The sequence below is a fragment of the Dipodomys spectabilis genome, unplaced genomic scaffold (genome assembly GCF_019054845.1).
Source record: "Dipodomys spectabilis isolate Male_0828 unplaced genomic scaffold, ASM1905484v1 ptg000360l, whole genome shotgun sequence".
Lineage (NCBI taxonomy): Eukaryota > Metazoa > Chordata > Mammalia > Rodentia > Heteromyidae > Dipodomys > Dipodomys spectabilis.
Window position 1 is genome coordinate 3710339 of NW_024871037.1, and position 24092 is coordinate 3734430.

The 24092-nt window shown below is 47.1% G+C and overlaps 1 protein-coding gene across 1 annotated transcript; it reads right to left on the reverse strand.

The window, feature by feature from the left end:
• Positions 1-1139: 1139 nt before the first annotated feature.
• Wdr82 (WD repeat domain 82) lies at positions 1140-24092 on the reverse strand. Its single transcript, XM_042665933.1, has 9 exons — positions 23886-24092; positions 16259-16356; positions 11882-11948; positions 8158-8257; positions 7190-7306; positions 6768-6923; positions 6349-6418; positions 4549-4691; positions 1140-3841 (listed from the first exon to the last, which is right to left on the reverse strand). The coding sequence occupies exons 1-9, from the start codon at positions 24044-24046 to the stop codon at positions 3812-3814; spliced, it is 942 nt and encodes a 313-aa protein (XP_042521867.1). The 5' UTR covers positions 24047-24092; the 3' UTR covers positions 1140-3811.

Sequence of the window (24092 nt, forward strand, 5' to 3'; positions counted from 1 at the left end):
CTGAACCTGTGGGTGGGTGAGGCTTGAGTGCTACCCTACCAGGCTGAAGTGTGACTTCCTTCCTCAGCAAGCCCTCCCCGCCTCCGAGCGAAGCGTGGGCACTTCCTGTGCGGGCCTCTCAACCCACAGCAAGTGCTGAGCCAGCTAGCCCCCACAGCCTGTCCGTCCGTCCATCTATTCCTGCTCCTCACATGAAGCCCAGGGAGGTACGGACAGCCAAAGAGGGGTACAAAAGTGGTCACACAGGTCACATGTCACTCAGAAGCAAGGACTGTGGCTCTCTCCTGCCAGGTTTCTGTGTGTGTGCCAGTCCTGGAGCTTGAACTCAGGGCCTGGGTGCTACCCTGAGCTTTTGTGCTCAAAGCTAGCATTCTTATTAACCATTTGAGCCACAGCTCCACTTCTTGGTTTTTGGTGGTGAACTGGAGATGCATCTCATAGACTTTCCTGCCTGGGCTGGCTTTGAACCACAAGCCTCAGATCTCAGCCTCCTTAATTGCTAGAAAGGCGTGAGCCACTGGTGACTGGCTATCCTGTCAGAGCTGATGAGGCTCTTTTTCTTGAGTAGAGGGAGTCATCGTTTCCCAGTGTCAACGTTAGACCTAGCCAAACTCTAGTGACAGATCCAAGGTTTTCGGGGCTTGGCTGGGCTGAGGTGGGAAACGGCTCCTGCAGCTTTGAGGCTAGACCATTCTTCTTGCTCTCCATAAGACCCAGATGCCAGTGGCTCACACCTGTCATCCTAGCTACTCAGGAGGCTGAGATGGGAGGTTCCTGGTTTCAAAGCCAGCCCGGGCAGGAAAATCCGTGAAACTTATCTCCAATAAACTGGAAGTAGCACTGTGGGGGAAAAAAAAAAGTTGCCAATCTGATCACTGTTTAAACAGTACAGACTAAAGGTAGTGTGCTCAATGATCAGTGCTGGGGTCAGATTTGCATTTCCCACTCATTTCTGCCCCTGTGGCTGCTTATTAAGAGTCTGGGGTTCAAGGATAGGTCTGACTGTACTTGGCAATCTACCCAACAGAGGGAGACCTGTATAAGCTAGAACCTGCGGCAGCACCCCCTCCCCCCTCCCCCTCCTGCAACCAGGCAAACAACGCTACAGAAACTCAATGGAAGAGGCTACAGCCGTAACATTCTGTTTAAGACTGATAACATGGGGGAAAAAAGTTTATATGTTTTAAGTACAAAAAGGACATAAAATTGTATGTACAGTAGAATAACAACTATGTAAACACGCCCCAAATCTATGCACAGAAATGTCTAGAGAAACATTTAACATCAACAGATTTAACATAATATGTGAGTCGCCCACGATTCTGTAATTCTCTCAAATTTTCCTTAGTAAGCAATAATTATGATTACAACAGGGAATCATTTTTAAAAAAGAAAAAAAAATTAAAAAGAGGAAAAGAAAATACCCCACTGGAGAGCTGGGAGTGTAGGTCACATGGTAGGCCACTTGCCTAGCAAGTGCCAAGGTCCTGGGTTCAATTCACACTACCCTAAAAAACAAAAAAAGAGGGTAAGGGAAGGGGAAAAACAAAAAATCCCACTGGAGTTGGGCATGATAGTGAATGCCTAGGATTGTACAATTGGAAAAGTGAGGCCAGCCTGAACCTACATTGTGAGACCCTGCCTACACACACGCACGCACACACACACACTTACTTGCACATGCATGCACACACAGTCCCCCACCACATACATAAAAGCAGTGGCTACCCACGCCTCACTTCTAGCTTGTCTCCCCAAGGCTAGCTCTGCAGTTTTCAGGGCTTGTTGGTGGTGGCATGTTTTCTGAAGACATGGCACCTCAGATTTTGGACACAGAGGAAGTCAGATACGAATTGTTTTCTTTCTTGATGCTGGGTAAAGTTAAGTCTTTTCTCTGAAAAGACTCAGAAGCGTTGATGCCCCGCGGGCAGGCGGCCCCTCCACACCGGGAGAGGTACAAGTCTCCTAACCGTGCGGGCACCACACCGTACCATACAGCAGATTCTCGTCTGCTGTAACACAGGTGTCTGCCTCTTGGCTTTTCAGCGTGAATAACAAGTAAAAAAATAATTGCTTTTTTTTTTTCTAAAAAAAAAAAAGAAAAAAAGAAAAAAGTGCTAGTGAGTCATAGCCTAGGATTGCTGCTCAGCAGAAGCAGTCATGGCTGGATTGACTCCTGGCAGCTGCGTACCGCAGGGTGATTTATACACAACCTTGTTGGGCCTCAGTTTCTCCATGTGCAGGGGAATGCTAACCCCAGAAATGTTTGGGTGGGAACTTAAGTCACTGACTGCTGTAGCTCTTTGCCACCTGGGCCTTTCTCAGAAGCAAGCAAGCAAGCAAGAGAGCACGAAAGACCAACCAGCTAATGGGAGTAACCTACTCAATTGGCAAAGAAGCTTCGGACAATGAAGAACACTGGTTCTAGCACCCTGTCCCCAAATGTGGCAAGCTAGGCACGGAAGCCATGCAAAAGTGACAGACACACACACACACACACACACAGGTGCAGACAGAGCATAACCAGGTGAAAAAGAGACTAATACTGTAGAGAGGGCCCCAAAGTGTGGGTTGAGGCACACACAGGGTCAACCCTTCACTTAGCTGCCAAGGGAAACAGCAAACACTAGAAGTTTCGCTTCATCGAGTCTCCCAAAGGGAAGAGGAGAGGGGAGGAAGGACTAACACTGGTGGCAAACACTTTAAGCAAGGGTGCAGGCCTCCCTCCTTGAGCTGGATTCCAAAACTATACACGAGAGAGAAGATAAGATGCCTGCACAAGTATATTTAAGTGGAGGTGCGCACGCTGTGCTAAAATACAAACAATGCAAAGGTCATATATAAAAAGGCTAAATAGAACATATAACACAGGCCTAGAGCCAGCTCGTTGGGGGGGAGCTGGGAGATCGTTCTGGGGTGTCATCTGCAAACTATGTACACAGTTGGTGGTAGGCAGGGGAGGCGGCATCATTGTAAACAACACAGACTCGTTCCACAACACTGGCCCACCGGAGAGTGGGATGCACCGCAGGAACCAAGCTGGGCTCCTGCCGCGCCGCGCCGCTTCTGTACGGAGCACGTGCAGCAGGCACCCAAAAGGACGATGGGCTTAGATGGGTGTGGAGGACTGTCTAGCCCTTGGAACTCACCTGTCTGTCACTTGACCTACCCTACACCAGAGCCTGAGGCCTGACCAGATCCCCCACCCTCACAGATCTAACTTGCAGCACACCATGCTTCCTTCGCTTTTCCTGTGCCTTCCTCAGACCCCCGACGCCCGCCAAGACTTCACTTCTGGAAATGTTTGGCACCTAAGAAACACGATGGCTGTGGAGCAATGCCACGAATACAAAAGGAGACCCCAGTAACAACACATGCAGGATGAGGGCAGGGCACAGCGCGCCCCTGGCATCTCAAAACCACAGCGGAGGCTTCCCATGCATTTATCAGGGGAGAGGAAGGATGTGCAGAACGGACCCCCGTCCCCGGCTCCTCGGCAGCAATTACATTCAAAGTTCCAGGTGCCCAACAGCCTGTGACCTAGCCGTGAGTGTGCTCGGCCCGCAGGAGGAGCCGGAGGCGGTGCTGGCTGCAGAGGCCGCGTCCCAATTCAGTCTTCAGCACCAGGGTCCATTTGGAGAAGCTCAGCAAAGTCGCAGTTTTTGTGTCAGATATAGCACATCCGTGGGAAGGCATGGTAGAAAGATGGTTTCCAGCAGGGGCAGATGATCCCATCCGGGTCAGCTCAGTCCCCTCTGAGTTTTTCCTGCCAGCACCCTCACAGTACACAAACAGCCAGGTGGCCTTGGGGTCAGTCATCAATGGTGGGCAACCAGAAGGCCTAGGGAGGAGATCATAAAGAAAAGTTCAAGCAACCAAGCCTCGCCTCGCCGTGGGCTTCGTTCTCCAACCCAAGGTGGTGGCATTCAACCTCCAATACTGGCAGAGTTATGGCTCGTGTCCCTCCCTCTTTTCCCATCCATCTGAGACCTACAGAGACAGAAAACCCACCAAAGCAAACAACACCCCGAGTTCAAACCCCAGCTCCAATTCAGTGTAAAATAGGAACGGAAGACTTTAAGGTTGCAGTTGTTAAAAAGCCACTTCAGAGTATTTTATAGCTGGGTGCTGGTGGCTCAATGCCGGTAACGCAGGCTACTCAGGAAGTTAAGAGCTAAGGATCACGGTTCAAAGTCAGCACGAGCAGGTAGTCTGGGAGGCTCTTAGCTCCACCGGAAAACCGAAGTGGTGCTGTGACTCAAAGTGGTAGAGCACTAGCCTTAAGCAAAAAAGCTCAGAGACAGCATCCAAGACTTGAGTTCAAGCCCCATGACTGACCCCCCCAAACCAAACCAAACCAGGAGAAGCACCCTGTAGTCTCTTGGGAGCTCAGGGGTAACCTTGTATATCACAGGCCAAGTAGAGATTCCTTTGACAAGGTGTAACGCAGGGAAGCCAGTAAAGAGTCACGAATGTGCCATGGCACCTGGTAGGTTTGCTGAGGCACCCACCGAGGGGACCCAAGTGCACAAGACCCTGCTCACATACCATGTTGGAACATGCGCTGGCAAAGGTCATGAACTTCGGGTTGAACTGCAAACAGGTAATGGGGCCTGTGTGTTTGCCATCCAATACAGCTACTTTTATGCCACTCTCTCCATTCCACACGTGGATCTTGCCATCCTCAGAACCTAAGGAGAATGATTGTGGACATGTATTACTAACTCAAAGACAGGAGAGAGACACATAGGGATCAGGTCTAGGAAAAGATTGCCCATCCTTAGGACTAGCCCTCACAGGAATGAGAGGCAGGAGAGTGAAGGGAGGACATTTTTGGAGTTGATGTTTTTTTGGTTGGTCGTGGGGGTTGAACTGAGGGCCTGGGCACTGTTTCTGTACTCTTTGCTCAAGGTGAGCGCTCTACCACTTTGAGCCACAGCACCACTTCTGGTCTTCTGGTGGTTTATTGGAGGTAAGAGTCTCATGGACTCCTGCCTGGGCTGGCTTTGACAGCTTCCTGATTAGTTAGGATGACAGGGCTTAAGAATTGATCTTGAGGGGGCTGAGAAGGTGGCTCAGTGGTAGAGTGCTTGCCTTGCATGCATGAGGCCCTGGGTTCGATTCCTCAGCACCACATAAGCAAAAAGAAAAAAAAAAAAAAAGCCAGAAGTGGCCCTGTGGCTCAAGTGGTAGAGCACTAGCCTTGAGCTGAAGAGCTGAGGGACAGCGCCCAGGCCCAGAGTTCAAGCCCCACGACTGGACCCAAAAAAAAAAAAAAAAAAAAAAAAAGAATTGATCTTGAGGGCTGGGAAGGTGGCTCAGTGGTAGAGCGCTTGCCTTGCATGCCTGAGGCCCTGGGTTCGATTCCTCAGCACCACATAAGCAAAAAGAAAAAAGCCAGAAGTGGCGCTGTGGCTCAGGGGGTAGAGCGCTAGCCTTGAGCTGAAGAGTTCAGGCCCTACGACCGGACCCAAAACAAAACAAAACAAAAACAACTGATCTTGACTCTGATTATTTGTCCTGGGACAAACAAGTAATTGCTTCAGTCTCCATCTCTCTCTCTCTCTCTAAGACAGGGTCTCATTATTTAGCCCAGGCCAGCCCCACACTTTATCCATTTTTGTCTCTCAAAGTGCTGAGATTATAGGAGAATCCTTACAAGTCATCTCCCATCCAACTACTTTTCCAAGCCACAAAAGGGCTTACCAGTGCCACAGCCAACTGTAGGTAGATACACACTAACAAGTTAGTAATGCTAACAAGGCAGTGCTTTTATTTTACTTTTTTTTTTGTTGGTGGTGGGGCTTAAACTCTGGGCCTGGGCGCTGTCCCTCAGCTCTTCAGCTCAAGGCAAGTAAGTGCTCTACCACTTGAGCCATAGAACCAGTTCCTTTTATTTTTTAAATTCAGATTTTTTTTATTGGGCTCTATGATGGAAAGCATAAGTTCAGTTCCAATGCTAGAATTGTTGGGTACTTCTACGAACGGCCAGGAACTAGACAGTGCAAGGCAGTGCTTTTAGAGATGAATTCTAATATGTGCCCAGGCAAGACCCAAGTTATTATCAGTTTTTTGTTTGTCTTTTTGGTCAGCTGTGGGGCTTGAACTCTGGACCTGGGTGCTGTCCCTGAACTCTCCAGCTCAATGTGAGCGCCCTACCACTTGAGCCACAGTGCCACTTCAAGTTTTCTAGTGGTTTATTGGAGTCTCACAGACTTTAATGCATGGGTTTGAACCATGATCCTCAGATCTCAGCCTCCTGAGTAGCTAGGATTACAGGCATGAGCCACCAGTGCCCAGCTCCAGTTAAATCTCAGTTCTGCATCATGGATCATTAAAGCTGCTCACCGATCATGATGAACTGGGAGTCTGGAGTAAACGAAGCCTCCAGCGTGACAGCTTTGCTGTTGGCATAACCCTAAAACGAAACAAGAGTTCTCTGGTTGTTACAGGGTACTAATAAAGACAATGGCTTAGGAACTCCAATCCAGTACACACATCATCTTTCTTTTACACGAAAGCCCCTCTGTCCTGAGATGCTGTGAATATGGCTGTCAGCTTTTATATTCTACTCCTAACTCCATATTCAAAGGGGCAAGAAAAAGACGATTAGGATTAATTTCTAAAGGAAATAAGCTCACGTGCAGGAAGAAAAGGCAAACCTATGTCCTAAGTAAGTGAAGGCTGACGGTTGCTCTTTCCCCATCCAGCTAATCACCCCATCCTCAGGGCAGAAGGACCAGCTATACTCAAGGCCAGGTGCTCACCCCAAACGTGTGCATCACCACGCCCTTGAACGCATCGATGAGGCGAATGAAGCTGCCATTGGTGGAGATGAGTATGAGTTTGCCATCGTTGCTGAATTTAAGCCCTGTCCATTCACAAGTCCGATCATACTGCATCTTAAAGGTCGCAAACGGTCCCTGCAAATGATAAAAGACAGCAGTCCCCATCCCCCGACCAAGACACATGAATAATAAGAGATGCCAAAGAACTATTGCTAGAGCACAAGCATTATTTTATCCCTTTAGATGCCTTCTTGAGGGAGAAAGCAAAGGATGAAACACTGCACTGCATTCCCTAGTATCTACCACATACTACTATCTCTACTGGGGGAGGAGGGGAGGCTCTTAAATACCCACCCACACTTAAAATGACCATGACATCAAGATAGCTCAAATTCAGTTACCTTATCAAAAGAACGAAGATCATAAAGTTTGACCATTTCAGAGTTGACACCTGCAGCAAAAATTAACCCTTCTGGATCGAAAGAACAAACTGGCTTGCCCTGTAGATGCATGAGACCCTAGAGAAAGGAAGGAAGAAGTGAATGAATGCAGCGTTCACCACTGCACAACGAAAAGCAACAAAGTGATATGAACGGATACCCAGCCTACCCACAGAACAGAAAAAGCCAACAAAAAGATTATTTGCAACTAAGGAAACAGGACAAGGAGATCTGTTGGGGACACTATTTCTTAGAGGGAAGGGTACAGGTAGTGTGATAAAGGGGGTGAAATTGACTGCAATACAAGGTAAACTTGTGGAGATGCAGCAATGTAATCCGCATGATATAATTATATATGAAGCAATATAAAAAAAAATCCATGGGGTGGGCCATTGGGGGGGGGGGGGGGGGAGAGAACTCAGTAATGAATTCACTGTATAACCTACAAAATTAATAACAGGGAGGAAATAGACAGGTTGGCAGGGATGGGTGAAAATGTTGAAAGGGTGAGAATGTTGAAAGGGGCGATACTGATGATCAAGATGCGTTGCATTCATAAATTGCTTTGTTGAATGGCAATTCCCTATACAACTACTTAAAGAAAAAAACTCACTAGACGAAGCTTAAAAACAAAACAAAACAAAACAAACACCACATGGCTGATTTCTGATCAACTCTTAATAGCACCAAATCCCGAGACTGGTAGGGAGAACTCAAAGATACGACCCTGTACCACTTGATAAAATGCAATCTACACTGGATTGGGGTATCTGTTTACTAACTGGGAGCCTACCAAGAAGAGAAGGATATGTTAAGAGAACTCTGGGATCCCAGAATAGAAGCACTGCTTCCTCTTTTCCTCCAGAGGGCAAATAAATAATGTCTTCCACAGAAAATGCTTAGAAAGTACAACTATGAGGTAGTATTACCTGGCAGTTAGGTGACCGGAGATCCCAGAGTCGGATGGTCTTATCAAGAGACCCAGAAATGAAAGTGTCATCCACAGGTGACATGGACAAGGCCACCACCCTGCAATGCAGCAAGATAAACAGGAGGTGAAGTAAAATGTGAGCAAAAACTAGAGGTGAACTCTAAGCCAACTCTGCCTTATCTACATACACCTGTTCTCCCCAAACTGCCTTCTAGGGAACATGCACTACCATATCTAGGATAATCAAGGGCAACTTAGAAACCTTAGTATAAAAAAAAAATCTATGAGCCGGGTACCAGTGGCTCATGTCTGTCATCCTAGCTACTCAGGAGGCTGAGATCTGAGGATCACGGTTCAAAGCCAGCCCGGGCAGGAAAGTCCGTGAGACTATCTCTAATAAACCACTAGAAAACCAGAAGTGGCGCTGTGGCTCAAGCGATAAAGTGCTCTCCTTGAGCTGAAGAGTGCAGGGACAGCGCCCAAGCCCAGAGTTCAAGCCCAGTGATTGAAAAAAAATCTATGGGTGGGGAAGGTGGCTCAGTGGTAGAGTGCTTGCCTTGCATGCATGAGGCCCTGGGTTCAATTCCTCAGCACCACATAAGCAGTAAAGGCCAGAAGTGGAAGCTGTGGCTCAAGTGGTAGAGAACTCGCCTTGAGCTGAAGAGCTATGGGACAGCGCCCAGGTCCAGAGCTCAGGTCCCACAACCAGCAAATATCTATCGGGGGCTGGGAAGGTGGCTCAGTGGTACCAATGCTTGCCTAGCATGAAGCTGTGGGTTCAATTCCTCAGTTCCACATACACAGAAAAGACCAGAAGTGCCGGGCGCTGGTGGCTCACGCCTGTAATCCTAGCTACTCAGGAGGCTGAGATCTGAGGATCGTGGTTCAAAGCCAGCCCAGGCAGGAGAGACCATGAGACTCCTATCTCCAATAAACCACCAGAAAACCGGAAGTGGCGCTGTAGCTCAAGTGGTAGAGTGCTCACCTTGAGCTGAAGAGCTGAGGGACAGCGCCCAGGCCCAGAGTTCAAGCCCCACGACAAAAAAAAAAAAAAAAAAAGAAAAGACCAGAAGTGGCACTGTGGCTCAGTGGTAGAGTACTAGCCTTGAGCAAAAGCAGTTCAGGGACAGTGCCCAGGCCCTGAGTTCAAGCCCCAGGACTGGCAATAAGAAAAAAAAACAAAAAACAAAGAAACACCTTTTTAGTTCTTTATGGGCTGGGAAGATGGCTCAGTGGTAGAGTGCTCACCTAGCATGCATGAGGCCCTGGGTTCAATTCCTCAGTACCACATACACAGAAAAGGCCAGAAGTGGCACTTGGCTCAAGTGGTAGAGTGCTAGCCTTGAGCAAAAGAAGCTCAGGGACAGTGCCTAGGCCCTGAGTTCAAGCCCCAGGACTGAAAACAAAAAAACAAAAAAAAAAAAAAAAGGAATGAAATACTGAATCATGTGAAAATATGGATGAACCTTGGAAACATACTAAGTAACAGAAAAGGATACATAATATTCAATTCCATTTATACAAATATTTAGAACAGACATATCTATAGAGACAAAAAGTAAATTAGCTAGGGGAGGGAGAGGGCACTGCCAGTGGGAAAAGGGTTTTTCTTTGGGGTAATGAACATATTATGACATTTTTTTTTTTTTTGGGTCAGTTGTGGGGCTTGAACTCTGGGCCTGAGCACTATCCCTGTGCTCTTCAGCTCAAGGCTAGTGCTCTACCACTTGAGCTACAGCATCACTTCTGGTTTTCCGGTGGTTTATTGGAGATTAAGAGTTTCACAGACTTTCCTGCCTGGGCTGGCTTTGAACTGTGATCCTCAGATCTCAGCCTCTTGAGTAGCTAGGATTACAGGCGAGCCACTGGCACCAGGTTTGGAATTGGTTTTAAAGGGTGTGAACTGATGAACTAGTCAAAGAAATAAATGAGAGACAAAGGAAAAATCCCCTTCAAAGTAAAGATTCCTAGCCTAAAGATCAGAAGATTCGAACAGCCTCAGGGAAGCTCAAGACCAAAGGGGCATACTTTCACTGACTCCTGACTTCTCAGCAGCCACAATCAATGCCTTTGAAAAAATGGTTGCAGGCCTAAATTTCTGTGCAAGGTTAATTTAACACTTAAACTTATCATTCAGAAACATTTTCAGAGTTACCATGGTGGCTTAAGCCTATATTCCTGTCTATTTGGGAGGTAGAATTCTGGGGTCAGGAAATATTGTGATTTGATCAATCTGGGTAATTAAAGTTCATCAGAGTCCATTTTGACAAATGGCTGGGTATGGTTGCACCTGCCTGTTACCCAGTAACTCTGGAAGGTACAAGTAGATTATGGTCTAAGTAGTCTCAGACATAAACTGAGAACCTACCCCATAAAAAATAACCGTCTCGGGCTGGGAAGGTGGCTCAGTGGTAGAGTGCTTGCCGTGCATGCATGAGGCCCTGGGTTCAAGTCCTCAGCACCACATAAGCAGAGTAACCCGGAAGTGACTCTGTGGTTCAAGTGGTAGAGCTCTAGCCTTGAGTTGAAGAGCTAAGGGACAGCACCCAAGCCCAGAGTTCAGGCCCCATGACGGACAAAAAAGAAATAAACAAACCCCCAACCAACCAACCAAACACCCCAACAGACTAGCTGACTGGCTAAAGTAGTAAGTAGAATGCCTGTTTAGCAAGAGGGAGGCTGTGGAATGACTTCAAGATGTCCAAACCCTGGTGCTATAATTAACATAACTAGAAGAAACATTCCCAAGCTGGAGGCTCAAGGGGCTTTAGGTCTTGGAGGGGAATGAGTAACTATGTCAGGGTCTTCCTTGGAATGAGTAAGTATGTCAGGGTCTTCCTTGGTTGATATAAAACATGAGGTTGAGAAAATATTCAAGGATGGCTTGGAGAACAGCTTCATGAAGTAGTGTCAGGGTAGAAAGGAGGGGAAGGAAAGGTTTAGAAGGGTAGATTCTTGCTTATTTGGGGATAAGGGAATACTATTATTACCTAAAACGTTATTCAAGTTAAAGTGTGCATTAAAAAAAAATTTTTTTTTGGGTGCCAGTCCAAGAGCTTGAACTCAGGGTCTGGGTGCTGTCTCTGAGTTTTATGCAAGGCTAGTGCTCTATCACTTGGACCATAGCTCTACTTTTGGCTTTTTTTTTTTGGGGGGGGGGGGGGGGGGAGGGTGGGTGTTGTTAGCTAATTAGAGATAAGTCTCATGGGCTTTCATGCCTGGGCTAGCTTTGAACCATGATCCTCAGATCACAACCTCCTGAGTAGCTAGGATTACAGGCATAAACAATCTGTGCCTAGCCTTATTCACATCTTTTTTTTTTGGGTCCAGTTGTGGGGCCTGGGTGCTGTCCCTCAGCTCTTCAGCTCAAGGCTAGCACTCTACCACTTGAGCCACAGCGCCACTTCTGGCTTTTTTCTTATGTGGTGCTGAGGAATCGAACCCAGGGCCTCGAGCATGCAAGGCAAGTGCTCTACCACTGAGCCACCTTCCCAGCCCCCTTATTCACATCTTAACAGAGATGTGAATTATCTCTGAAGTCCTGTCCCTACTTCTACAATGTCAGTAAGTTAAGAGTTGACAGTTATGAAGGATTAATAAGACAGAGACAAAGGCCAAACAAATAGCAGCAAGAAAGTAGCTTGAGTTCATTAATAAAGTCTCTCTCCTCTTCTATTTTAGATTAACTCAAAAGGATAAAGTAATTCCACATTTAGGCTTACCTTTTGCTATGTCCTGGAAAGTATCTGATATATTTGTTGTCATGTAAGGACAAGTAACGTATGGTATCTGTAAGAAGACAAATAAAAGCGGATGATAATGGACTATTTAAATAGAATTTGCATCTTCATTTTGAAAAGGCAAGGTGGAGAACCAAGCAAAGTATTGGTGAGTAACAGTCCTCACAGGTGAAGGGTGTGTATGTGGACTCATAGAACTTAAAAACAGACTTCTAAGTAGACAGCACATAGGGCATTCACATTACTGGTTAGGGGGTCAAAGGATGTATCTCAGGGGTGGAGCCTTAACATGTGTAACGGGCCCTGCATTTAATCCCAGAATCACAGTTTCACCACCAATCTCTGTCTGGTTCATGAATTACGATTCCAATGCAATTTGCCCTGAAAATATACCTTGGCCAGGAAAAACAATCTAATATTTTAGAGACTTGGATCACTAAAAGGGTCCACAGAACGAACAACAAACCTTACAGAAGAACATCAGAGGGCTGGGGATGGGGCTTAGTAGTAGAGTGCATGCATGAAGCCCTGGGTTCCATTCTTCAGTACTACATACACAGAAAAACCCAAAGGGGCGCTGTGGCTCAAGTGGTAGAGTGCTAGCCCTGAGCACGGAGAAGCTCAGAGACAGAACCCAGGCCCTGAGTTCAAGCCCCAGGACTGGCAAAATACAGACAACCACCCTCAACAACAATACATCAGAATCTTGAGGAAATTGGCTGAAAGACATGAGCAGCTGCACTAAGCTGAAGATCTGGCTGGACTTTGGCAGAAATTTTTGTTGAAGATTCTTCTAACAGTGTTGACCTGTTCTCTGTGTTGAACCCTCCCTGTATGTATTAAAAATATTCAATTTACCCCGAAACTAAATAGAATGGAAAGAAAAAATATGAGTGTGTGTGTGCTGGTACTAAGGCTTGAACTCAGGGCCTCTTGCTTCACTTGGCTTTTCCACTCAAGGCTGGTTGGTGCTCTGCTACTTAAGCCATACTTCCACTTCCAGTTTTTGTTTTTGGTTGGTCGTGGGGCTTGAACTCTGGGCTTGGGCACTGTCCCTCAGCTCTTCAGCTCAAGGCGAGTGCTCTGGCTCTGCTGTTTGAGCCACAGCGCCACTTCCGGTTTTCTAGTGGTTTACTGGAAATAAGAGTCTCACGGACTTTCCTTGCCCGGGCTGGCTTTGAACCATGACCTTAGATCTCAGCCTCCTCAGTAGCTAGGATTATAGGCATGAGCCACCGGTGCCCAGCTTCACTTCCAGTTTTTGGCTACTTATAATTAGAAATAAGAGTCTCACAGACTTTTCTGCCTGGAGGTGTCTCAAACCTCAATCCATTCATCTCAGGCCAAGATCTCAGTAGCAAAGATTACAAGCATGAGCAGCCAGCACCCAGTTACTCAAGAAATAACATCCTAAGACATTTTAAAAATCAAACTCAGAACTGGGTATGTGGCTTAGAGGTAGAGTGCTTGCCTAGCATGCATGAAGCGCTGGGTTTGATTCCTCAGTACCACAGACACAGAAAAAGCTGAAAGTAGCACTGTGACTCAAGTGGTAGAGTGCTAGCTTTTTTTTTTTTTTTTTTTGGTCAGTCATGGGGCTTGAACTTTGGGCTTGGGCGCTGTCCCTCAGCTCTTCAGCTTAAGGTGAGTGCTCTACCGCTTGAGCCACAGCACCACTGAGTGCTAGCTTTGAGCAAAAGAAGCTCAGAGACTGTGTCCAGGCTCTGAGTTCAAGCTCTAAGACTGGCAAAGGAAGAGAGAGAGAGAAAAGAAAGGTCCCACAACTGACAAGGTTCTGATTCTGACAGGTGCCACTGGCTCATTCCTATAATTCTAGCTACTCAGGAGGCTGAGATCGGAGTACTGTTTCACTTCATAGCCAACCTGAGCAGATAAAGTTCATGAGACCCTTAACTCCAATTAGCCACTAAAAAGCTGGAAGCCGAGCTGTGGCTCAAATGGTAGCGCACCAGCCTTGAGAGAAAAATCTAAGAGAAAAGCTCAGGTTCTGAGTTCAAGACCCACTACTGGCACAAAACAAAAACCGGTGACGAGGGAATGAAGTACCATGAAGAACAGAACTGGAGGGCTGGGGATGTAGAGGAAAAAGTATAGAAAAAAACATTATGAAGTGGTTCACTGAGGTGTGTTCCAGTGAGAAGGCCAGGGACCTAGGAGGGGACGAGGGTCATTCCTGTTCATCTACAAGTCTCTCAAGCAACAGGCACCAAGTATTTGTGGATAATCTGGTACTGGAGAACGACTCACCTGCCCTGAGAAGGAAAGACTTCCTCCCATTACCTGCATTCCCAGGGATGAGCAGGGCTTCGCCATCCTCTCTGCCCGCTTGGTAGCTGGCGCGCTGTTCCTGGCAAGGCAGTGGCCTGTACAGTTATCTCCTGTACCGGGTGGTATTATAGACCCTCAAACTGTACAAACTACTACCTCAGCCTGGAATCAGGCAAAAGGAAACGGAGCACTGGAAGAACTCTTCAGGATGCACTTGAGATGCAGCAAAGCTGCAGGGGTCACGCGTGTGCCACACATGAGCCTCATCGTGTACCACATTTTACTGCTCAGAAAAGCAGCCCAATAGAAGACATATACCAGTCATTTAGATGAGCATATACATGTCTGTCCTTACCACCCTGATGTTTTATAATCTTGTCCAGAAACATTAACCACACTGCTTCCTTCTGAAATACACGCTTAATTAGAAATGATACACTTTAACCAAAACTCAAGTACAGTATAGGTAGAAAAGTCTTATTGAAAGAGAAAAGTGCTAGGTGCAGTGGCTCATGCCTGTAATCCCAACTACCCATGAGGTAGATAACAAAAGGATCACAGTTCACAGCACAGTCTGGACAAAAAAAAAAAAAGAGATCCCATATGAATGAATAAGCCTGGCCTGGTGAATGTGCCTATGTTTCCTATGTGGGAGGCCTTAAGTAGGGGGATCACAGTCAGAGGCTGGCTAAATGCAAAAACTATAAGGCCGACCGGGCACTGGTGTCTTACGCCTGTCATTCTAGCTACTCAGGAGGCTGAGATCTGAGGATCTTGGTTCAAAGCCAGCCTGGGCAGGAAAGTCCATGAGACTCTTAAATCTCCAATTAACCACCAGAAAACTGGAAGTGATGCTGTGGCTCAAGTGTAGAGTGCTTGCCTTGAGCTGAAGAACTGAGGGACAGCGCTCAGGCCCAGAGTTCAAGCCCCATGACCGACAAAAACAAACAAACCCCCCCCCCAAAACAGTAAGGAAGGCCCTACCTGAAAAATATCCAAAGCAAAAAACAGGAACATGGCTCAAGTGTTAACAGTGCCTGCCTATCAAGTATGAGGTCCTGAGTTCAAAATGCCAGTACTGGAAAAAACAAACAAACCCCCTAACCTATACTTAGATGGGATGCAAAGAAAACAGCAGTAACTTTTGATAAATGATATTAGAAATAGCCTGCTATAAAAAAGTGAAACAGTAAGCCAGCAAGTCTAAAAAAAATCCAAAACAATCCTATGTGAAAGAAGTGTTACAGCTCAATTATCAAGAGAATATGCTAACTTAGAAGGATTTAACCCAGGGGGAAAAGCAGGTAAAAAGATACTATTTATTACAGAAAGAAACACATTTTTAACTTTAATAATAATCCTTTGTTTTTCAAAGGCTGCATTTAGTTTATTTATTGACTGACAGTCCTGGGGCCTGAACTCAGGTCTGTGTGCTGTCAGCATTTTCACTCAATTACCACTGGGGCGGCTTCTCCACTTCAGGCTTTTTTTTGTGGGTGGCTGGAGAGAAGAGATTCATGAATTTTCCCTGGCTGGCTTTGAACTGCGATCCTTAGATCTCAGCTTCCCAAGTAGAAAGGATTACAGGCATGAGCTACCAGTACCTAGTAGGGTTTCTCTTCTTTATTTTGTATGTAGTCCTGGCTAGCCTAGACCTCCTGATATTCCTCAGGCTCTGGAATGGCAGAGTAATTTGGATCAAATACACATTATTTTGAATGGGGAGGTCCAACAGCTTACCACTTACTGTGTCTAGTATTCTTCCCTTCTATTTGTAAAAATATTCTTTCAAGTTTCAAAAGCAAAAATCAAGTATAGCTTCTTCCCCCCCCCACCCACTGTGAACTGAGATTTTTTTCCACACTTAGTTTTGAGTCTTTCAAAAGTACTAGTGGCTGGCTTCCAGCATTCCTTCAGGTTTAACAATGTTAATTTCCACATCATAGGAAAATATTTAAAGTAACTATAACTGAAACAGAAGTAGTTACAAAGATCCCACGAACAATTTGAGAAACCACAATTCAGAACTATTTAACAATGACCATAAGCTAAAATGAATGTCTTGCTTACCATCTATTTTGTTAGAGCTGTAAACAACCGTGTTTGCTGCATGCGTGTATCTGATGAGGTCTACGCCATATTTCTTACTGTACAGGGTTCTCTTTGGTCTGATAAGACAGAAAAAAAAATCACAATCACTCACAAAACTCTGAGATGTCACATATAAACAACAGCACTTGAATAATGTGGCAGTAGTGATGATTCTTGGTATCCTAACATTTGAAAGATACCGAACTTATTCTAAAAGAAATTCAATCAATGGGCTCGGAATGTGGCTTAGTGGTAGAGTGCTTGCCTAGCATGTATGAAGCCCTGGGTTTGACTTCTCAGTACCACATACACAGAAAAAGCCAAAAATGGTACTGTAGCTAGAGTGGTAGAGTGCTAGCCTTGAGCAAAAGAAGCTCAGGCCCCGAGTCAAGCCCCAGAACTACCCCCCCCAAAAAGGAAATTCAATCAACCAAGGGGTGTGGTAACCCCTATATCCTAACTACTCAAGAGGCTGAAGTAGGAGGATCACTTAAGCCCAGGAGGTAAGAGTCAGCCTGTATAACACCTGGAAACTATTTTTAAAAGGAAACACCAACAATCAGGTATAACCACCATCTAAAGAATAAACAAATTTGGGGCTGGGAAGGTGGCTCAGTGGTAGAGCGCTTGCCTTGCATGCCTGAGGCTCTGGGTTCGATTCCTCAGCACCACATAAGCAAAAAGAAAAAAGCCGGAAGTGGCACTGTGGCTCAAGTGGTAGAGCGCTAACCTTGAGCTGAAGAGCTGAGGGACAGCGCCCAGGCCCAGAGTTCAGGCCCCACGACTGGACCCAAAAAAAAAAAAAAAAAAAAAAAGAATAAACAAATTTGGGCTGGGAATGTGGCTTAGTGATAGAGTGCTTGCCTAGCATGTATGAAGCCCTGGGTTCCATTCCTCAGTACCACAGAAACAGAAAAAGTCAGAAGTGGCACTGTGGCTCAAGGGGTAGAGGGCTAGCCTTGGGCTGAGCTCAGGGACAGCACCAACACCTAGAGTTCAAGACCCACGACTGAAAGAAAAATAAAACAACAAATTTCTGAAAACCCAAGGCCAAGGTTACGAAAAAGTAAAATGCCAGGGGTTGATTTAGTTTCTACTGTAATGTTCAAAAATAAGCTTCAAGGAAAGGAAACTGTCTATTTGAGAATAAAATTGTATGTGGCAATATGTAACAACACATGTCATAGCTTACGAAGAGGAATATGAAAATACCTCAAGCACAGTCATTTTTCTTAAGGCATTACTGTAGAAAGCTCTTTCTTTGGGGAAGGACATTATCTGTCATAACTTAAGCCAATTGCAAATAGTTTGCCTTCTTAAAAGAATCTGATCGTGCAGGTCCATAACACTAGCTGAGCCCTTTTAGAAGGTAACGGCTAGAAAACGTGTAGTGTAAAACTACACATTTCCAACCCACTCGTGAAATGTCCCTGAATGATTTTCTCTACAGAACTTTGAAGATCAAGATCAAAGAAATCTAAGGGGGAAAAAAAACTGATCAAGAAGCTACTCTGGAGGCTAAAATCTGAGGACCACAGTTCCAAGCCAAGCTGAGCAGACAAATCTTGTGACTCTACAACTAACCATCAAAAAGTTCGAAGTGGCTGGGTACTGATACTTAATGCTTGTAATCTTAGCTACTCAGGATGCTGAGATCAGAAGGATCACGGTTCAAAGCCAGCCAGGTAAGAATGTCCGTGAAACTCTGATCTCCAACAAACCACCAGAAAACCAAAAGTAGCACTGTGGCTCAAGAGGTAGAGCGTTTGCCTTGAGCTGAAGAGCTGAGGGACAGTGCCCAGGCCCAGAGTTCAAACCCCACTACTGACAAAACAAAACAAAAAGTTGGAAGCGGAGGTGTGGATCAAGTGGCCAAGTACCAGTTTTGAGCAAAACAAAAAACTAAGTAAGAGTGTGAGGCCCAAGCTCCACTCCCAGCACCAAAACAAAACAAAACAAACACCCAAGTAGGGGATCGGGGCAATATACACCTGCAATCTTAGCATTCTAAGGTTGAAGTAGGAGGATCCTGAGTTCAAGGCCAGTATGGGCTATGTAAGGAGCTCATGTCCCAAAAAGCCCAAACAAAGCAAATCCCAAACATCTGGGAAAAACTGGATCTTAGTGCTAGTCCAACTCTCCATATGCAGAAAGTAATAAAACAAGAAAGACTTTAACCTCTAAACAAAACAAACACTAACCTAAGATTTGCTCCTTGTAAAAGTAATCTACGCAGACACCAGTGGCTCACACCTGTCAATCATAGCTATCTATTCAGGAGGCTGAGATCTGAGGATATCAGTTCAAAGCCAGCCTGGGCAGGAATGTCTGTGAGACCCTAATCTCCAATTACCAAAATGCTGGAAGTAGATCTGGCTCAAATGGTAGAACACTAGTCTTTTTTTTTTCTTTTTGCCAGTCCTAGGGTTTGAACTCGGCCTAGACACTGTTCCCTGAACTTCTTTTGCTCAAGGCTAGCACTCTACCACTTGAGCCACAGTGCCACTTCCGGCTTTTTCTGTGTATGTGGTACTGAGGGATCGAACCCAGGGCTTCATGCATGCTAGACAAGCACTCTACCACTAGGCCACATTCCCAGCCCCTAGAGCACTAGTCTTTGAGAGTACAAAAGCACAGAGACAATGCCCAGGTTGTGAGTTCAAGCTAAAGACAGACAAAAAAGAAAAAAAGAAATCCATTACCTTGTTTCCCTTTTTAGTTTGAAACTTTTTTTTTTTTTGGTCAGTCATGGGGCTTGAACTCTGGGCTTGGGAGCTGTCCTTGAGCTTTTCAGCTCAAAACGAGAGCTCTACCATTTAAGCCATAGTGCCCCTTCCAGTATTCTGGGATTTCATTGGAGGTAAGAATCTTATGGACTTTCTTGTCTGGGCTGGCTTTGAACTGCAATCCTCAGATCGCAGCCTCCAGAGTAGCTAGGGGACAGGCCTGAGCCACCAGCACATGCCTCAGAAAACAAGATCTTAATGTATTATATCTAATGTCAAAGGGATTTACAAAGTCTATAAGCAATAGCTTTTCAGGTATCGTTATGTGTTCCTTCTCAAGCTGTCTGGGCTAATGTCATCGTACCACTTCAACTATGCCTTCAGCATTGCTTTTTGTGGGTTATTTTATTGGAGATGGACGCTAGTAAACTTTTCTACCTGGGTTGGTCTTGAAGCCTAATCCTCCTGAGCTCAGCTTCCTGAGCAACTAGGATTACAGGTGTAAAGCCACAGGTGCTCAATTAAAACTATCCATTTCATTTTCCCCCCCAATCCTAACATTAATATCAGTTAATAAATGTATTGTGCCTTCCAAGGAAATATTTTCTTCTAACACTGTTTGTTCCACACAAGTGGTATAAAGTTTTTGTTCATCATTATCTGGTAAAATTTTTTAGGCCTAAAAAAGAATTATTTTTAGGGCTGGAGGCTTAGTAGAATACCAGCCTAGCAGAATCCAAGTTCTTTTTTTTTCAAAGGAGTTCTTTGAAACACCAACACTTTATCTGCAATTCCGTATAACTGCTACAGGTATGAATAAACTATTATTTGGATACTTCACTATTGTCTCTATTACCTTTCCAGACAGAAATTATGCCACCACAGAGATAAGCCCTTCAGAAATGTTAACCTCCCGTGGCTAGGATGTTGCTCAGTGGTAAAGTGTTTGCTTAGCAAGTGCAACGTCCTGAGTTCCATATCCAGTCCCCCTCACCCCCCCCAAAAGGCACACGCGCGCGCGCGCGCTGCGCGCGCGCACGCGCACGCACACACACACACACACACACACACACACACACACACACACACACACACACACACACACACACACACACACACACACACACACACACTACAGCTAGATATACTACCCCTAACCTCTAGACCCTTCAAATAAAGATGTGTATTTCTACCCTCAGGTTTTGGGGAAGGTTCTATTCCATGCATAAACTCTACACATCGCAAACACACCAGCTTCAAATTACTTCTGGCTCCAAAACTCCACAATCACACAACCCTACCCCCGCTTCATTTTCCATCACTTACTCCCTCTTTCATTCCAAACGGATCCAAGAAGACAGACATGGACAGAAATCCATCTACTAAAGAAACTACACTGCCTCAACTAAGCATCTGTCCAGCTAATGCTTCCCTCTCTCCCCCAGGGCCACCAAAGCCTCACTTCCTCATACCACAGGCAGAGACACAGCCAGTGACAAAATACTTTCTAATAGCCTCAGTGGGGAAACAATTGGGGAGGATATTATAGCTCAGTCCAAAGCAGTGTTACTTAGGACCATCAAATTCACAAATGAATACAAAAGTTCCAAAGGGGAGTTAAGGAGGATTGGGAAGGTGGTTCAGTGGTAGAGTGCTTGCCTTGCATGCATGAGGCCCCGGGTTTGATTCCTCAGCACCATATAAGCAGAAAAAAAGCTGGAAGTGAGGCTGTGGCTCCAGTGGTAGAGCGCTCACTTTGAGCTGAAGAGCTGAGGGACAGCGCCCAGGCCGAGTTCGGGCCCTAAGACTGACCAAAAAAAAAAAAAAAAAAGGCAAAAGAACAGAAAAAGTAGAGAAAAATCCAAGAACACAAAAAGATGTGGAATAAAGCTATAAAATGAAGTATCCACTAAATACATCAAATACCCTCTGCTTGGGAAAACTGGATGAAGGGAAGTAAAGTTTAAACTAGTTTTCTGCTCCAAAGCAAAGCCACCATTTGCTAGGCATCTGGTGGTTCATGCCTGTAATCCTAGCTACTCAGGAGGCTGAGATCTGAGGATCATGGTTCAAAGCCAGCCAGGTTTATCTCCAATAAACCACCAGAAGAAAAACAGAAGTGGTGCTGTGGCTCAAGTGGTCAAGCCCCTTGCTTCACCATTTACTTGAAGCAAGCTCATAGTGGTGAGGGCAGCCTGACAAGACCCCCAAATGTATGGGAAAGACCAAGTGCCCAGTTTATAAGATACTGCAAAGTAATAGGGGTGTAAGTGGTTCTACAAGTGCTCATAACTTTCATGATCAGATTCAGAAATTCTGAGGATTTCTGGTAAATCACATAAGCTGCTGGTAGTTATTATTATTTTTTTGGGTCCAGTCGTGGGGCCTGAACTCTGGACCTGGGCGCTGTCCCTCAGCTCTTCAGCTCAGGCTAGCGCTCTACCACTTGAGCCACAGCACCACTTCCGTCTTTTTTCTTTTTGCTTATGTGGTGCTGAGGAATCGAACCCAGGGCCTCATGCATGCAAGGCAAGCGCTCTACCACTGAGCCACCTTCCCAGCCCGCTGGTAGTATTTTTGAGACAAGGTCTTTAAAACTTATCCTCTTGCCTCTGCCTCCAAGATTAGAGGCATGGATCACCATGCTTGGTTAAACTCATTAAAGGGGAAACCCCCCCCCAACTGTACATCCCCTATGATGTATTTTCTTTTGTTTTTAAGTGAGCTCACACTCAGGTCAGAGGGAAAGTCAAGTCTGCTTGCATTGGGCAAGGGAAAGTTTAGGAATGTTTATTTAAAAGTTCACTGTAGGGGTTGGGAATGTGGCTTGGTGGTAGGATACTTGCCTAGCATGCATGAAGCCCTGCGTGATTCCTCAATACCATATAAACAGAAAAAGCCAAAAGTGGCACTGTGGCTCAAGTGGTAGAGTGCTTGCCTTGAGCAAAAGAAGCTAAGGACAGTACTGAGGCCCTCAGTTCAAGATACAGGACTGGAAAAAAAAAGTTCACTACAGGGGCTGGGCAGGTGGCTTAGTGGTAGAGTGCTTGCCTAGTATGCATGAAGCCCTGGGTTTGATTCCTAAGTACCACATACACAGAAAAAGCTAGAAATGGCTAGCCTTGAGCAACAGAATCCCCAGACCTTTAGTTCAAGCTCCAGGACTGGAAAAAAAAAGAAAAAAGTTCACTACAGCCAGGTGCTTGGAGGCTGAGATTTGAGCATGGAGCTTCCAAAGCCAACCTGCACAAGAAAGTCTGTGAAGATTCTCATGTCCAATTAATGACCAAAAAGCTAGAAGTGGAGGTGTGGCTCAGGTGGTAGAGTACTAGCTTTGTGCAAAATAGCGTTGGGACAGAGCCGAGTTCAAGCCTCAGGACCCACACCCACACCCTCGCCACACACACACCACACGCACAGTTCACAATCAACGTTAAGCGTCGAGTCTCAAGAAAATATTGAACCGGTAATTAAAGGCCAAGGAGTGAGGATGGAGGGGGGAGCTCACAGGGTCTCAAGGACTACAGAGTGACAGCTAAGGATCACATCTCGCGCTGGCGCGAGGAGCAGAAAAAGCAAAATAAGGCCGCTCGGAGAAGCTGAGGGGCAGTGGGGCGGGCGAGGTGCCAGGTCTCAATCCAGGTCACCGCAGGAGAGAGAGGAGGTGGGGGGGGAAGGGGAGGGAGACAGAGAGAAACCGACGCGGTGGCGCGGGGCTGGAGAACACCCTCTTCCAGTTCTGCGTGGAACTCGGGGAGGCGATCTGCAACCCCCTGACAAGCTTAAAGGAGCAGCGGGAAGAAGAACAAGAAAAAAGCCAGAGAGGCTTAGGAGACCCCGATGTGAAGTGTGTGTGTGTGTGGGTGTGTGTGTAGTGTGCAAACCGACAGGGCCTTCTAAAGGTCAAGGTCAAGGTGGGGCTGGGCCAGCATGGCAGAAATGCCCTGAGGGGTGGGAGTGGGGGGTGGTGTAGAAATCCAAGCCTAACAAAAATCTGGTCTGTCACCGGGCTGACGACCGTCTTTATTTTAAAAAGCCCCCCCCCCAAAAATGGGGGTGGGAGGGGGGGGTGTTCCCTCCAGATTTGTCAGCAAGGGAAAAGGCGGGGGGATCAAGTGCAAATATACATAAATACACTTGAATCTATGTATGTGTGTGTGTATGTATCTATGTGTGTATATGTGTATGTGTGTGTGTGTATGTGTCTGTGTGTGTAGGCCGTGGCGGGAGTCTGGAGAGCGCGGGAAGCTGAGGCTGGGGGGGGGGGGGGAAGGGAAGGATGCCCGCGAGTAGAGTTTTATCTTGGGGGGGGGGAAGGAACCCCAGGGCTTAGGCTATCGCGGGGTGGGGTGGGGGGGAGTCGGCATAGAGAAAGATTGAGAGGGAGGAGGGGGGGTAGGAGAAAAAAAAAAAGGGAGGGGGAAAGGAGGATTCTTGGGAACTCCCACCCCCCCACAGTCCTGGGGGGTGGGTGGGAGAGGGGGCGGGGGGGGGGCGAGGGAGCGGGGGGGGGGTGGGCGAGGGGGCGGGGGGGTGGGCGAGGGGGCGGGGGTGGGGTGGGCGAGGGAGGGGGGGGGTGGGCGAGGGAGCGGGGGGGTGGGAGAGGGAGCGGGGGGGTGGGCGAGGGAGCGGGGGGGGGGTGGGCGAGGGAGCGGGGGGGGGTGGGCGAGGGAGCGGGGGGGGGGTGGGCGAGGGAGCGGGGGGGGGTGGGCGAGGGAGCGGGGGGCCCTCCCCCCCACCCCTGCCCTAGCCCCCCCGCCCCAGCCCCCATCCCCACCCCGGCCCCCCCTCCCCCCCCCCCGCCCCCGCCCCCGCCCTCCCCCCCCCCCCCGCCCCCGCCCCCCCCTCCCCACCCGCCCCCCCCAGGCCGCGGCACTCACTTGCCCTCCTGGCAGTCGTACAGCACGATGGAGTCGTCGTCGCTGCTGGAGATGACGGTCTCGCCGTTGGGGCTGAAGTCGAAGCAGTTGATCTTGTCCGAGTTCTCGCGGAACACCTTGGCGACGCGGAAGCTCCGCAGCACGCTGTCGGTCAGCTTCATGGCGGCGGCGGCGGCGCGGATCCCGGGCGGGGCGCGGCCCAGCGGC

Bases quoted from the DNA above. Each gene is read 5' to 3' on its own strand.
- Wdr82 (XM_042665933.1), bottom strand. From the start codon at position 24,046: ATGAAGCTGACCGACAGCGTGCTGCGGAGCTTCCGCGTCGCCAAGGTG. The intron at 8,258-11,881 runs GTAAGCCTAAAT...GCTGCATTGCAG, and splicing joins TTTCCAGGACATAGCAAAAG to GGTGGTGGCCTTGTCCATGT. The intron at 6,924-7,189 runs GTAACTGAATTT...TATCATTTGCAG, and splicing joins ATCTTCGTTCTTTTGATAAG to GGACCGTTTGCGACCTTTAA.